Source organism: Alternaria novae-zelandiae (assembly GCF_023758075.1).
Source record: "Alternaria novae-zelandiae strain BMP 2774 chromosome Unknown scaffold_4, whole genome shotgun sequence".
Lineage (NCBI taxonomy): Eukaryota > Fungi > Ascomycota > Dothideomycetes > Pleosporales > Pleosporaceae > Alternaria > Alternaria novae-zelandiae.
In genome coordinates this window covers 684,689-699,369 of record NW_026056964.1, presented here as the reverse complement: position 1 = coordinate 699,369, position 14,681 = coordinate 684,689, and the positions used below count along the sequence as shown (strand labels likewise).

Genomic DNA, 14,681 nt, shown 5'->3' with positions numbered 1-14,681 from the left:
AATCGACCAAGATGCGACAGATAGAGTGAGGGTTCGACGGGTCAATTCCATACCCACGAGTGCCAGATTTTGGCGGATGTAACACAAGCTCAGGTTTATCAGATAAACCTTGGTCTGGAAAGCTTGGTTGATAGACATGAAGCTCATCGACAGAGGCAAGAAAGTAGAGATTATGTTGATGCGAAAGGCCCGTCAAGTCGCAACGCCAATCTCGCAAATCTGGAGGCGCGTCTCCATCGGCGAACTACCCTGGATCAGCGGCAAAATCAGAGATTTGATTATCAATGAATCGGCAGATTCTGAATATGAAGTGTGTGACTGTTTGTTGCGCTTTGAGGCCACTTCAAGCTCTTGTCGTGCTCCCAGCAACCCAGTAGGCCGTGTTTAAGGATACAAGTAACTCACCCGTTTTTCTCCGCGATGATCACCCGTTGGTATACAGGCGATATGTGGGGACATGGTAGATACCGCATTCTTGCTCCAAAGGCGGTATTCAAAATGCGAAGTTTGTGTCGTGTGGTGGGCGAGAGAGAGAGCTGGTGGTGGTTGGTTATGACGCGAGCTAGCGCCATCCTATCTAGGTAGGCACCTGGCACCTAGGGCATGGTCGGAATTGTACCACATGCTAGTGCATTCACCACTGCCCAAGTATAATAGGAAGGAACGACCACGGAAAACATTTCACAATATACATGGTTTCTCACATGGAACGAGCGGTTGAAAATAAGCCTTAATGTCACGAGACTTTCAGTGTGTTGAGTATTATAATCTTATAGCGCTATGAACGTCATAGTCATATATGTCCCCCGTCATGCTTTCTCATCCCAAGACCACAGCTGATGCCAGACCACTTGCATAGATCATTGATAGAACATCAACCCCGTTAGATCCAGTATCCGAACGCCGTCTAATGCTTTGCGGTGACCTTGTCGCCAGTGAGCTTCTCAACAGCCTCCTTGGCACTAGAGATTCGTTAGCGAAGATTTGAAGAGCGGTATCGCCAAAACTTACACATCACCCAGAGCAACCATGCAGACCGTCTGCCAAACGCCAAGACCGATTCTAGGAGTAACGCCACGGTAAAGACCCTTGATACCGTTGTTCGAGTAGATGTACTTGAACGCAGATGCAACATTCAGGTTCTTGGGGCGGTTGGGGTCAACAGTCTTGGACTGAAGCTCAACACGGATAACCTCAATAGGCTGGTTCCACGCGCTCAAACCACCACCGAGAGCTGAAGCGGTGATCTTCTCAATCACGCTGAGCTTCTCGCCGTGCTGCTTGTCCATAACCTTGCGAATACCGGTTTCCGCAACACGAGACAGACCGAAGCGGGATCCCCAGTTGGTGACCTGGCGCACCGCGACGGCGTTGACACCACGGTTGATACCGCGGAGACCTTCCGCGCGCCAGATGCCCATGAATGTCTCGAGCGTACCCGGAGGCTTCGCACCGGTGGCTGCGACCTTGTGCTTTGTAATCTCGACCGTCTTCATGCAAGTGCAGAAACCCATGGTGGCATAGGCTTGAGCGAGACCACCCGTCATACCACCAGAGATACCGGCGAGGAAGTCGGGGGCGCCGAATGACTTGGCGTAGTATTCGGCTTCGGAAGCGACGAAGAGAAGGACGGCTCCTTTGGTGGAGGCTTCGATCCAGGCCCATGGAATGAGACCCTGGTAGACTGTACGATTGTTAGCGGGATTGTCCGGAAACTGTAGAACGCATACTGACATCCAAGAACACCTCCACGCGCCCAGATGCGACCAATGGCTCCCGAGAAGCCTTCAGACCTGTTGGCAGCCATGGTAGTCTTGACGACCTCCAACGGCTATCATCGGTCGTTAGTGTGCTTCCGGCGAAGTTTGTTGCCTGAAATTGCATACCTGTCCCAGAGTTGTCACTCTGTCATCTTCAGTCAGCTTCAATTGCTATCTTGGTGGTGAAGTGGGATGTTTACTTACTCAAACATGTTGAGACCAGCACCAACTGCGCCTACAGTCAGCACACGTTCCCGCTCTCCATCAGCACGCAAACTCACGCAACAGATTGCTAAACTTGACCGGCTTCTTCTCGAGCGATGGCGGGCCGTTCCTCGCCATGCTGGGGACGCCCGTCGCAGGTGTGGAGCTCATTCTCTGGGATTCTCTTGTCGAAGATATGCGGCCTGACCAAGGCAAAAGGGTGCTCCGTCGCAAGTGTGAGTAGTATCAAGTGTGTGAGCAAAGCGAGGAAAGGGATGCATAGAAAAACGGTATAAGCTTGCGAGGTGGTCTGTGTTGCTGGTTGACCGCCGTCCGGGCGCGCTATAATTGGGGTTGTCCCTGAGGCTATCGGCCACTTGGCGGAAGGGCCATGTCCCGCAGCTGCTTCCCATCCGCGGCCATGTACCGGGCGAGGGTCTAGCATTGCTTTTGCCTCCAAGTACTCTCCGAAAGTCACTTTCTCCAATACAAGTATGCACATGTTTGCTTTTGCGATTCCATGTACAGCTACGTAGTACACCACCTGAACAGCGAATTGTTGGGTCGGATTGGCGTCGGGTCGCACTGGAGAGCTCAACGATCCGCATCGGTTCCCCATCGCTCAACGAAAGCTACCCACGCTCCGAATATCCCGGTTACTTATCTCACCGTTCGTTGCTTTTTGCGCCGATGCGATTGGGCCAGTCTCATACACCTGAAAATAGGCCGAAGGCACTCACGACGGTTTCATCGCAACAGACACATGGTATGAACTTCATGGAGCGTAGATTTCTGATCATCAAGACGTGAGAATACAGCAATTCGTTCACTAAAAAGTAGTGATGTAGCGCCGTAACGCTCCCATTCCCTATCCTTACATTGCAATTCTACACAGGACAAGGTATCTCTGAATGTTAAACAAATTCCTCCACATTCTCCTGGCCATAGAGCACGTTGCAGTAACGCGCTTACAACTTAGCACCAACCAACTTGGCGTAAGCCTCAGTGCTGAAAGACTTGGGCCTCTCGATGGGGGCACCGACGGCACGGTCGATGATGAGCTGGGGAAGGACACCGAGCGCACGGGATACACCGAAGAGGACGGTGTAGTAGTTCTGCTCAGTGAGACCGTAGTACTGGAGGAGGACACCGGAGTGGGCGTCGACGTTGGGGTAGGGGTTCTTGGTCTTGCCGTGCTCGGTGAGAACACCGGGGGCGATCTTGTAGACCTGGCTGACGAGCTTGAACATTGGGTCGTCGGGAAGGTGCTTCTGGGCGAACTCGCGCTGGGAGACGTAGCGGGGGTCGGTCTTGCGGAGGACGGCGTGGCCGTAACCGGGAACGACTTGGCCAGCCTTGAGGGTGGACCACAGGTAGTCCTTGATGGCCTGGTCGCTGAGGTCGTTGCCGATAGCCTTCTTCATCTTCTGGAGCCAGACAAGGACTTCCTGGTTGGCCAGTCCGTGGAGAGGACCAGCAAGACCGTTCAGACCAGCAGCCAGGGACAGGTAGGGAGAGCTGAGAGCGGAACCAACCAAGTGGGTGGTGTGGGCGCTGACGTTTCCACCCTCGTGGTCGGTGTGGATGGTGAGGTACAGGCGCATCAGCTCAACGAAGTCCTTGTTCTCAGAGAAACCGAGCTGGTTGGCCAAGTTGAAGGAGTAGTCCTTGTCCTTCTGGATGGGAGCAACCTTGCCGTCCTTGTAGATGTTGCGGTAGATCTTGGCGGCGAGGGTGGGGAGCTTCGCGATGAGGTCCATGGCGTCCTCAAAGGTGTGCTCCCAGTACTGCGACTTGTGCATGCCCTTGGCGTAGGCCTTGGCGAAGTTGGACTCGTGCTCGAGAGCAGTGACGGCGAGAGAGAACTGGGCCATGGGGTGGAGGTCGCTGGGGCAGCGGTCGATGAGCTCCTCGACGAACTTGGGGACATCGGAGCGGGCAGCCCACTCGGCGGAGAGGTCGCGGACCTGCTGCTCGGAGGGGACCTCGCCGGTGAGGAGGAGCCAGAAGAGACCTTCGGGGAGAGGCTCCTGGCCGCCGGGGGCCTTGGGGAGGAGCTCCTGGCATTCGGGGATGGTCTTGCCGCGGAAACGGATACCCTCCTCAGAGTCGAGGACGGATCCCTCCCAGACGAGCGACTTGATGCCACGGGCACCACCGTAGACCTGGTCGAGAGTGACCTCGCCGACAACAGTGTTGCCGTGCTCCCTGGGATATGATGTCAGCGGTGCACTGGGGTAGGCGCGGGGCCGGCAGCACGTACTTGCGGAGCTTCTTGATCTTCTCGATCTCGCCGGGCAGCTTGTTGGCGAAGGTCTCCTTCAGCGACTGCAATTGGCCTGGTTAGCGCGCGTCCTAGCCTCTCGAGAGAAAAGTGGCATACCTGAGTCTTGCCGGTGGAGTAGCAGCGGAGGCCATTGAAGGCTGTGGTCCGCAGAGGGGCGGCGGCGCGGAGAGCGCTCGACAGTCGTAGAGCAGAAGCCATGGTAGTGATGTGTGAGGAAGGACAAGAGGGCGGGCGGATGGGGGGGAGTTAAAAGGCTTCGATCGGGACGATGCGAGAAAATATCGGTGGAGCTCGCACGGTCGTCATGGTCGCGCAACCTTGCAGCGAAAGGAATGCTACCCGCGCGGGCAACGTTCGGAAGTCCCTCAGTTCCGGTGCTGTGGAGGGCCAATGGAGTCGAGTGAAGCGTAGTCTCGCACGAGGCTTCTATCGGCAAAAAGAACAATTCGTGATGCCGGCATGTTCATGTTCTGTTCATGTTCATGTTCAATTTCACTTCTTCGCAGACAGGTACGCGGCTGCTACTGCCGGTTTCCGAGCATACAGGCCATAGTATGGAGTGCTAAGCTTGGGACGTGTAACAGGTCATGCAATCGCCTCGGCACAGTCTTGGTGCTCGCTGGAGCGGGTAGAGAGTACGTCAAAACGGCGGTGCTCGTATGCAAGGCACAGTCTCTGCTGTGGGCCACGCAGCTCTGAGGCCACATGTACAGAAAAGCTGAGCGATCGCTGGGTCAACAAATGCAGGGCTCCAGATGCTGCAAGCGTCGGGCCAGCACCTGGGCAAGCTTGCCAGGCCTTGCCAGTCCGGGCTGGGGTGGATCATCTCCATCATGTCGTCACGTGTCGGCGGCTAGCGCTGTTTTCTCAAACTCGGCACCAAGCACGCACCCAGCCATCCCTCTCTCTGTCTGGACTCATCACACGGGTCTTACTCACCTGCCGCTGCGCCCTTGACGTAGACCAGCCCCAACTCTGGCGACCTATTCCGCTGCTTCTTTGAACTCTGGCTCGCTGCGACTCTCGCACTTCGTAGTGAAGAAGACGCCTCGCGCATTCCAATCTCAGCGCGCCGTCGCATCCTAGATTGAATCGCACCACAGCTCGCTCCCTACACACCTCACCACACACGTCAGCGCAATCCCCACACTGCGCATTGCATCTCGCGCGCAGCTCGCTCAACTGCACCTTTCTTCTACAGTCATCGTACTACCTAGATCTGCCCGCTTCGGCTGTCTCTAGCGAGCTCGAGTAAAGTGCTTGCGCGTTTGCCATCTCGCTTCTCTCACCTCGCGCTCCACCCATAGCGCGCTGTCACCGACACTTCTTTTCCTTTCGCATCAAGTTTGACCTGGTCCGTTGAACCTAATCATGGCAGCCATGGAAGAACTAGGCACGCAATTGCAGTCATTACAGGCCCTCAAGCCGCCGGGAGTCACGCCCACCAAGATCAAGGCTATCACGCAGCTGTGCGTCGACAACATTCAGGTATGCCAGTCGCCAGGATCTCCTACACATCTTCCGTGCACATGGGACCTCGTACTAAGTATCTGCTTTCACATATAGTCTCACTCCGTAATCGTCCAAAAGATCGCCCAGCAGCTCCAGAACAGCGTCGCCACACACAAGCTCGGAGTACTATACGTCGTAGATGCAGTCGCCCGCCAATGGGTTGAGAGGGCTAAGCAGGCTGGCCAGGCTGTGTCAAAGAACGCGGCGCAAGGAACCTATGCTTCGGGTGTACAGATGATGCGAGACGTGCTTCCGGCCATGATGCACAATTTGATTCAATCCGCACCAGAGACACAAAAAGAGAAAATCTCCAAACTCCTAGACATTTGGGAGCGCGGTCAGACCTTTCCACACGACATGCTCGCCGGCTTCAAGCAGCAGCTGAATGGAGGCCAAAACAGTAGGTCAAGACTCGTCTTTCAGGCGCCATCTAGCTAACCCGTAGTCAACGTAGATGCACCAGCACCTCCAGAGCCACCTAAGAGTAACGGCACAGTACCAGTATTCAACGGGCACACTAACCAACAGCCAACACCCCCTGTAGCTCTGCCACAACCTCCACAAGACCCGGGTGCTCTTTTCGCTGCGCTCGCTGGCGTCGGTCAGCAGAATGGGCAAACTAACCCTCCACCTGCAGCAGCTTCTGCGTTTCCTTTTCAACAGAACATGGTACCGCCACCACCCCCTGGCTTCGTGCCTCCGCCACCTGCTGGGGCAATGGGGCAGCCTAACATGCCTGTTCCCCCCGCTGGTACGAATGAGATCGTGACTCAGATTCTAAAGGCTATGAGCGCTGGCTCCATCCAACCCGACCAAGCAATACAGGCACTGAATACGTTGGCTATGGCCCAGAATGGCGGAATGCCTATGCCACCAATGCAGCTCCCGGCTGTTGCGCAGACACCGCCACAGGTTCAGCCTGCTGCGCAGAACGGTAACCAGGGAGACAGATATGACCTGAACGACAGTAGAATGCGCGACCGTAGCAGATCGCCCGACTATCAACGTCGACGATCGCCCGTGCCTAGATCTCCACCAAACCCAAATCGGCGGGAAAGTCCGACATATGGTACTTACGACCCCAATGCAGGTCCCGAGGGCAATGCACAACGCTTTGAGCGAGGTGAGCGCGGTCGTGGTCGTGGTAAACAGAGGGGTGGTCGTAATGATCGTAATGAGTATCGCCAGCGGTCACCGCCGCGACGACAGCCGAGCCCGCCTAGAGCAGCGTATGGGCAGTCGAAGTATATCGAGTGGGATGAAACTTTGCCGCGCGATCACATCAGAGTCCTCAGCCGTACATTATTCGTAGGTGGTGCTGGTGGAACTGAAGGTGAGATCCGGAGCATATTTGCTCGTTTTGGTAGAGTCCAAACTTGTATTGTCAACCAGGATAAGCGACACGCTTTCGTCAAGATGTTGACCCGTCCGGATGCCGTTGCCGCCAAGCAAGGTATGGACACCCTCCAGGATCCCGCTGCACAGTCCAAAGCGCGCCAGGTAAGATAGTCATTCCTGATGCCTACTTTCCTTTACTAACAGTACTAGACCCGATGGGGTGTCGGCTTTGGGCCCCGTGACTGCAGTGATTACACCACTGGCATTAGTGTAGTTCCCATCTCTCGTCTTACAGATGCTGATCGCAAGTGGGCTTTGACCGCTGAGCATGGTGGAACAGGTGGTCGGCCACTAGAGGGAGGTATGGTGATCGAGGAGCCGGACATCGAGATAGGTGCAGGTGTTTCCTCAAAGGGTATGTACATCCATGACTTGCTTATTACACGACTAACACAACCTAGCCATCAGCCGACGTGTACCAACTGACGTACCTCGCGGAGGTCGTGGAGGCTTCGGCAACCGAGGTGACTTCAACGCACGTGGAGACCATGGTGGACGTGGTAACTTCAACCAACGAAATGACTTCAACGAGCGTGCAGACTTCGGACGCAACGAGTTCGCCGGCAACGGTGGTCGCGGTGGTTTTGACAACAATGGCCCGGCCAAGTTCCGCAAGCAAGATCATCGTCCCGTCAACGACCCGCGTCACATCTCGCCTCGACCTGAACAGGGTGTTGCCGTCCCGCCTGCAGTCCCTGGCTTCGGATTCCAGCTCCCAGGGTTCTCATGACTCCCACAGGGGTAACTCGCTTCTCCCACAGCAGAGGCGCCGTCCCCTTGATCTGAATTACTTTCCTGTACACAACAGTTTTTGATCGACTAGTCTCGACATGGCAGGTTTCCAATGCTGGTCTTTCCGGATCTTATCCTTTACATATACGTTATAGTCCTTCCTGAAATGGTGGTAAGGCACAATCATGGTGGACAGTCTGCTTTATCTCGTCAAAAGCATTGCGAGGCGTTGTGGCTGCGAATGCGAGTCAGCCGATCCAGCATTGGCATACGCCAGGGAACGACGGGTTCCAAAAGGTTTTCTAGTCTGGTTAGTCAGATGTACGATTACGGTGATTCCAAATCACGCTTCGGCGGTATATCTTTAGTACTACTTAGCTGCACTACCTGATCTGGCCTTGTAATGAAAAATACGGTTCTACAATTGCCCACTTTCCATTTGAAGAATCAACGAACCTGATGAGCAGGGGGGACGTTAAGACAGGCGCTTCGACGATAGCTGCACTCCAGCCAGATCGCTGTAGGTGATGAAACAACAAACGCGCACAGTGGATACCAGGGCGAATCTTCTATTATTTGTGGTAATACAACAATATCTCTTCGGAATGATTTTGTGGCTACAGCGCTGATGCGATAGATCGGTTCAAGCCAAGAAACCGAGTCCTGGCAACGAACCGATCTATCGCATCAGCGCTGTACTCACAAAACCATCCCTTGTAAATAAATAGAACTTAACTATACAACACCACTAAGGTACCAAGTCCGTACAAGAGACCTACAGCCTCACTTTCAGGAATGATCCTACTTCCTCTTCGTCGCACCGCCCTTCTTCTGACTTCCCGTCGCCTGAGCCTCAGCCTTCTCCTTCTGCACCTTCTCCAACTTCTCCTGATCAGGCACCTTCAAGCTCTTATCGCCGCCCGGATGAGCAGCCAACGGCTTGTTAGCATCCTTCTCCTCGACCTCCTCGTCATCGCCACCCTGTCCAAACTCATTGACACGGTTGTAATCAACCTTGTACTTCCACGTCTGGAACAAGTAAACGAAGAAAATGACGTCGTCGCGGAGGGTAGCCAAACGATGCAGAGTGGGCATCTTGATGGTGAAAGCGAAGAGGTCGTCGATGAAGGTGTTGAGGAACTTGTATGTCATGGCGCGGCCGGGCATGTGGGCGACTGATTGGAGACGGTAGTTGATGTAGAGGGCGGGGACCATCATGAGGAAGCCATATGCGTAGACGGAACCGACGAGCGTGGTGATGATGAAGGAGTACCATGACTTGTGGGTTTCGTACATGAGCGAGTAGATGGCGTAGGCGATGAGGAGGGGCACGGCGACCATGTAGAGGTACCTGAATGCAACGGCGTCGTATTCTTCGGTCTTCTTTTCCGTGTCCGATAGGACGTGCTTGTCTTCGAATGCGATGGTGTAGGGGAGTAGAGAGCCAGGCATTGTTTGGCGGATGCGCACGTTGACCGACTTGGTGATCTTCCATGCTTCGATTGCCATGCCCATGCCCTGACCGAAGAGGATCATGTAAGATGTGTTTTCGTTGTTGTCGATGAGGTAGAGGAAGATGATGGCTTGCATGAAAACGTTTGCGACGATGGTGCGGACTGAGGTTCCAATATTGTCCTTCTTCTTGCGCCAATGCTGAACATCGTTCTTGAAAGCGAGCATCTCGAAGATCATGTGGAAGATGGAGACGACAAAGGTAATGGCGAGAAGGTATGAGTTGCTGTCTATCAAGATTTCCTTGAACATCTCCATCTCAGAGCCATCGCCACCTCCGGGGGTAGATTGGCCTGCAGCTGCGGCTCTGGCGTTCGCGTTGAGGTTCTCGTCGACTGCGGCGAAGATGTTGTACTTCCAGTGTGCAAGGTTGTTGAGCTTGACGTTGAGCGGAAGGGTCGTGACGGTGTCGTTCAACTCGATCATGTGCTTCTTGAGCTGCCAGAAGGTGTTGGTGAACACGATGGGATAGTACCAGGTGTTCTGACCACTTGCATCTCGTGCGCCGGTAGCCTCGAGTGTGATAAACCGCCTGGGACCTGGATGCATGGCGGCATACTGCAAAGTACCCGCGTCGGGAATCAGGGAGACGGTGAAGTTGGGATGGTAGTAGGAGGATACAATCTTTGGCGCATTCTTCTCCTCTTCGGTTTCCACCTCGGCTCTTTCTGGCATATCGCTCAGCAAGTTTCTCGTCTTCGCGATCTTCTTCTTGGGCTGGTATTGGGACAATGGACGGATGAAGTGGTAGGCCTTGCTGTGGTCGTAGCCGGGCTGCGTGGGGTCGAGCACGCTGCCACTCTGTGCGACGTAGAAGTGAGCAAGCAGAGTAGCATTATGCTGCACTTCGCTTGGGACCTTGAACTCGGTATGGATTTCTCTGTTCTCCTTGTAGTCTCCAAACTTGAAGTTATTCTCCTCAATCAACAGCGAGTCCTTAGGCATCGATTTGAGCGGGGGCATTGCGACGGACGAGGAGATGTACATGGCGATGTCCATCTCAGTGCCGGCAGGCCACATGGGCGCGACAGCATATGGGATGTGGCTGTACTGAGCACCAGGGTCAAGAGATTGTGGGCGCTGCTCCCATGCGGGAATCACGACATTGCCAGCTGGTTTGACGGCGGCGACGGAGCCAGTTTGCGCGGGATCGTTGACGGCGGGGGCGGGTTTGGCAGTCTGGGGCATGAAGTACTTCATGCCCCCCTGAATGAGCAGGAACAGGCCCACGCTTTGTACAATGGACTTGACGAGCTATCATGGAGCCGTTAGCTATCATCTCGAAGCGGAGGGGTCTTGTTTGCGACTTACACTCTTGCCCTCCTCGGGCGGCGCGGCGGCTGCTTGTGCCTCTGGCATGATGGCAACGTGCGGAACCTAGATTCCGGCTTGAGCAGCTTGTTAGGTGGAGAAGGAAGATGAACTCGCGATGAAGTCTGAACACATAATCTGGAGACTTTCCGAGGAATTGGCGGTTCCGCCGAGGGCCCGTGCCTGTCCCGCGTCAGGGTCTAGCCACATGGGCCTCGAGGTCCCGGCCCAGGTGGCGGTGACCTCATGCACCTCACCGAAATGCATACCCTTTGGAGCTTGCTCTTCACCAAGGGATTGCAGCTATGGATTGATGAAGATGCTGCGCAAAAGGTGCTGCCTAATATCACCTTGACGACCTTATAATGGGGCTACCGCTGCCTTAACCCCTCCTCCGTTGGAGAGGCTCCTCTCAAGCTTCTGTCGCCGCCCCTCCTCAACACGTCAATTGCATTTGACAGCCCGCGTTCCGACTCTAGTTCCCTCGTTCCGAGCATCTCTATCAACCATCCGAACAACCATGGCGGACAACAACGCAACAGCTAGCAATGGCTCTGCCAAGCAGCCCGTGGTTGCCGTATTGTATGTAGACAGGACGTCAACTGATTGATGGAGCGAATGGCTAACTGTGATACAGCTGCGGCGCTTCCAGTGGCACATCGCCAGTCCACATGGAGGCAGCGAGGCAACTTGCGCATGCTCTCCACAAGGCCAACACCAAGGTCGTGTACGGCGGCGGCACTGTCGGCCTCATGGGCGAGGTAGCACGAACCCTCGTCTCGCTGTCGGGCCCCGACTCGGTCCACGGCATCATCCCCGGCGCCCTCACTCAACTCGAGCAGCACAACGACCTTGCCAACCCTAACGGCCACTCTATCGACGCAGACAAATATGGACGCACTACTGTTGTCAAGGACATGCACACTCGAAAGCAGATGATGGCTCAGGAAGTTGTCAAGGGTGGGCCAGGCGGCGGCTTCGTTGCTCTACCTGGTGGCTACGGAACATTTGAGGAACTGATGGAGATTACCACCTGGAACCAGCTAGGCATCCACGACATGCCTGTCATCGTGTACAACGTGGACGGCTATTGGAGTGGTCTCATTGAGTGGGTCAAGAACGCTGTGACCAGCGGTTTCGTTGCGCCTACCAATGCTGGCATCATCTCTGAGGCTCTTAGCGCCGACGAAGTGATAACACATCTGAAGGAGTATCAGAGTGCGCCTGGACGCTTCAACTTGACCTGGGAGGAGCAGTAAAGGGTATGTGGTTCAAGGTTGCGGAAAGGCTCGATAACTCCACTCTTCAACCCCAAAAAATGGTTCAAGGCACGTTGGTGCTAGATGATTAGACAGAATCTCACAGGTGGACTCTGTGTTAGTAAACACATTCATGTAGATTAATTAGACTAGACTACAAATCAAAAGGTCAAAGAATCGTTCCCGTACTGAGCAAGTGAGCGTATCCGAACACTCTGGCCGCATATGGTGATCTCACCCGACAATCCCTACAAGCTGACGACATGTTCTGCAAAAGCTTTGCCGGCCCGAGCAACTGATCTTCGGCAATAAACATCGCGGAGCGAGGCTGGTGAGATTACATGCTTTAAAGAGCATGGTACCGGTGCTGTACGGAATGCCTAAGCCCGTTGAGGCAGGAGCGAAACCATGTCCGACGCGCGAGCCCATTTCATTCGACAACCCCGCCAAAAGTCAAGATAGTGACCTCAACGCGCGTATAATGACAAGCTTTGACAAGCCTTTTCCAAGACTGCTTAAATACGCTAGGGTAAGTTGCTCTCACACTCTTCTCACTGCTCTTGCGCCATTTGTCTGCAGCTCTCAGCATGTTTACCAAGTCGGTAGTCACGCCTTTGTTGGCGCTTTCAAGCCTCGCCCTACAGGCTGCTGCTGTCTCTCAGAAGCAGTGGGCCAAGAGGAGCGACCATTTGTACTTGCCGAAAGAGACTAGCGACTACAAGACCGCGACTGCTCCGAACAATGTCACTATTCGGTACAAGAACCCTGGTATCTGCGAGACCACTCCAGGCGTGGACAGCTACTCTGGATATGTGGATTTAACACCTGATGTGCGTATTAATCCCACCCATACCAACAAGCGCTCGTGCTAATGCAAAATAGGTTCACGTATTCTTCTGGTTCTTCGAGTCTCGTAACGACCCAGCCTCAGACCCGTTTACCTTGTGGTTGAACGGAGGTCCCGGATCTGACTCGCTGATCGGTTTATTCGAGGAGAACGGACCTTGCATGATCGATGACAATCTCACTGCGGTGTACAACCCGTACAGCTGGAACAATGTCTCGAACATGCTGTACATCTCGCAGCCTGTCGGAACTGGTTTCAGCTACCAGAAGCAAGGTGTCGGAAGCTTCAACTCATTCTCCGAAGACTTCCACTACAACTCTAGCGAATGGCCCGCTACTGGTCGATGGCCTCTGCTCGAACCGCTGAACACTGGTACTATTGACACTACGGATCTTGCCGCTGTTGCTGTGTGGGTGAGTAGAAATCTGTCATTGAATGCCTTTGACCTGCGCTAATCACGTTCGATGCATCCAGCACGTTTTCCAAGCCCTCCTGGCCACCATCCCCAAGTTTGATGCCAAGCTTGGAGATCTGGATGCTGCGAGAGACTTCAACCTCTTCACTGAGTCGTACGGTGGTCACTATGGCCCAGCATTCTTCAGCTACTTCTACAACCAGAACCTGAAGATCGAGAACGGAAGCATGCCCGGATACCCACTCAACTTCAACTCTCTCGGCATAATCAACGGTATCATCGACGAGGCCATCCAAGCTGAGCATTACCCAGAGTTTGCTGTCAACAACACATACGGCATCAAGGCGTACAACGACACCGTCTACTCATACGCCAAGTTTGCGAACAACATGTACAACGGATGTCTCTACCAGATCGCCCTCTGCCGAGCCGCCGCCGAAGGCAACACCACCTACTACCACGCCGATGCAAAGATCACCGAAGCCGAGCTAACACCAGGCGAGATGCAGATCTGCAACGAAGCAGCAGACATGTGCCGTGACAACGTCGAATCTCCGTACTACTATTACTCAGGCCGCGGCGTCTACGATATCCGTCACACGTACGAGGACCCGACACCCCCCTCTAACTACGGCGATTACTTGAACCTTGCAGAAATCCAGGACGCCCTAGGCGTTACCCTCAACTACTCTGGTAGCAATGGCATCTACTATGCTTTCCAGAACACGGGAGACTTCATCTACCCCAACTTCAGGCTCGATCTGGAGTACTTGCTCAGCCAGGATGTGCGTGTTAGTCTGGCGTATGGCGATGCTGACTACATCTGTAAGTTCTTTCGATATCTACCGATCATTCGATATTTCTAACACGTTCAGGCAACTGGTTTGGTGGTGAAGCCATCAGTCTTGCAATGGAATACGCTCACAGCGACGAGTTCCGTGCCGCAGGTTACGCGCCTATGATGGTTGATGGTACGGAATACGGCGAGGTACGCCAGTATGGCAACTTTAGCTTTGCGCGCGTCTACGAGGCCGGTCATGAGATTCCTTATTATCAGCGTAAGTCTTCTTGCTACATCCGTTCCAGCCAGTCTGGGCAGACGACGGGCTTTGCTAATTCGACTTGTAGCTGTTGCCGCGTTGGCATACTTCAACCGTACTCTGTACCACTACGATATCGCGACTGGTGAGGAGAAGGTTACTGCCAACTTGACATCCTCTGGCCCTGCAAATGCAACGCACACGCAATCATTCGTGCCGATTACGTCGTCCATCATTCAGGCTTTCCCTTCGCCCATCTATCCTGCGACAACATCGGGGTACTAAGTAGTAGTGTCGTCACCGAGGTCAATGTAGCCTTGGTCTCCAGTGCGTTGGGCTCCACCAGAGTGGTGTACATGACGATCACGAATGAAAAGAATATATGAATCAACTCTGCGTAGTAT

At 54.2% G+C, this 14,681-nt stretch overlaps 6 protein-coding genes across 6 annotated transcripts; 3 read left to right on the top strand and 3 right to left on the bottom strand.

Moving 5' to 3' along the window:
- Positions 1–907: 907 nt before the first annotated feature.
- Positions 908–2,102, bottom strand: YHM2 (Mitochondrial DNA replication protein yhm2; the record flags this gene model as incomplete). Its single annotated transcript, XM_049396395.1, has 6 exons — positions 908–962; positions 1,012–1,684; positions 1,735–1,831; positions 1,887–1,905; positions 1,965–1,989; positions 2,042–2,102. 6 exons carry the CDS (start codon positions 2,100–2,102, stop codon positions 908–910), a joined length of 930 nt encoding a protein of 309 aa, XP_049257743.1.
- An 830-nt stretch (positions 2,103–2,932) lies between these two features.
- On the bottom strand, positions 2,933–4,449 carry J4E88_002736 (uncharacterized protein; the record flags this gene model as incomplete). Its single annotated transcript, XM_049396394.1, has 3 exons — positions 2,933–4,172; positions 4,228–4,292; positions 4,348–4,449. The coding sequence occupies 3 exons, from the start codon at positions 4,447–4,449 to the stop codon at positions 2,933–2,935; spliced, it is 1,407 nt and encodes a 468-aa protein (XP_049257742.1).
- A 1,182-nt stretch (positions 4,450–5,631) lies between these two features.
- On the top strand, positions 5,632–7,891 carry J4E88_002735 (uncharacterized protein; the record flags this gene model as incomplete). The annotated part of the gene is made up of 5 exons (XM_049396393.1): positions 5,632–5,739; positions 5,818–6,163; positions 6,218–7,263; positions 7,312–7,516; positions 7,563–7,891. 5 exons carry the CDS (start codon positions 5,632–5,634, stop codon positions 7,889–7,891), a joined length of 2,034 nt encoding a protein of 677 aa, XP_049257741.1.
- An 803-nt stretch (positions 7,892–8,694) lies between these two features.
- Positions 8,695–10,764, bottom strand: J4E88_002734 (uncharacterized protein; the record flags this gene model as incomplete). Its single annotated transcript, XM_049396392.1, has 2 exons — positions 8,695–10,659; positions 10,717–10,764. 2 exons carry the CDS (start codon positions 10,762–10,764, stop codon positions 8,695–8,697), a joined length of 2,013 nt encoding a protein of 670 aa, XP_049257740.1.
- A 472-nt stretch (positions 10,765–11,236) lies between these two features.
- J4E88_002733 (uncharacterized protein) lies at positions 11,237–11,975 on the top strand (the record flags this gene model as incomplete). The annotated part of the gene is made up of 2 exons (XM_049396391.1): positions 11,237–11,298; positions 11,354–11,975. 2 exons carry the CDS (start codon positions 11,237–11,239, stop codon positions 11,973–11,975), a joined length of 684 nt encoding a protein of 227 aa, XP_049257739.1.
- A 587-nt stretch (positions 11,976–12,562) lies between these two features.
- J4E88_002732 (uncharacterized protein) lies at positions 12,563–14,562 on the top strand (the record flags this gene model as incomplete). Its single annotated transcript, XM_049396390.1, has 5 exons — positions 12,563–12,805; positions 12,858–13,235; positions 13,297–14,062; positions 14,113–14,295; positions 14,366–14,562. 5 exons carry the CDS (start codon positions 12,563–12,565, stop codon positions 14,560–14,562), a joined length of 1,767 nt encoding a protein of 588 aa, XP_049257738.1.
- Between the last annotated feature and the right edge of the window lie 119 nt (positions 14,563–14,681).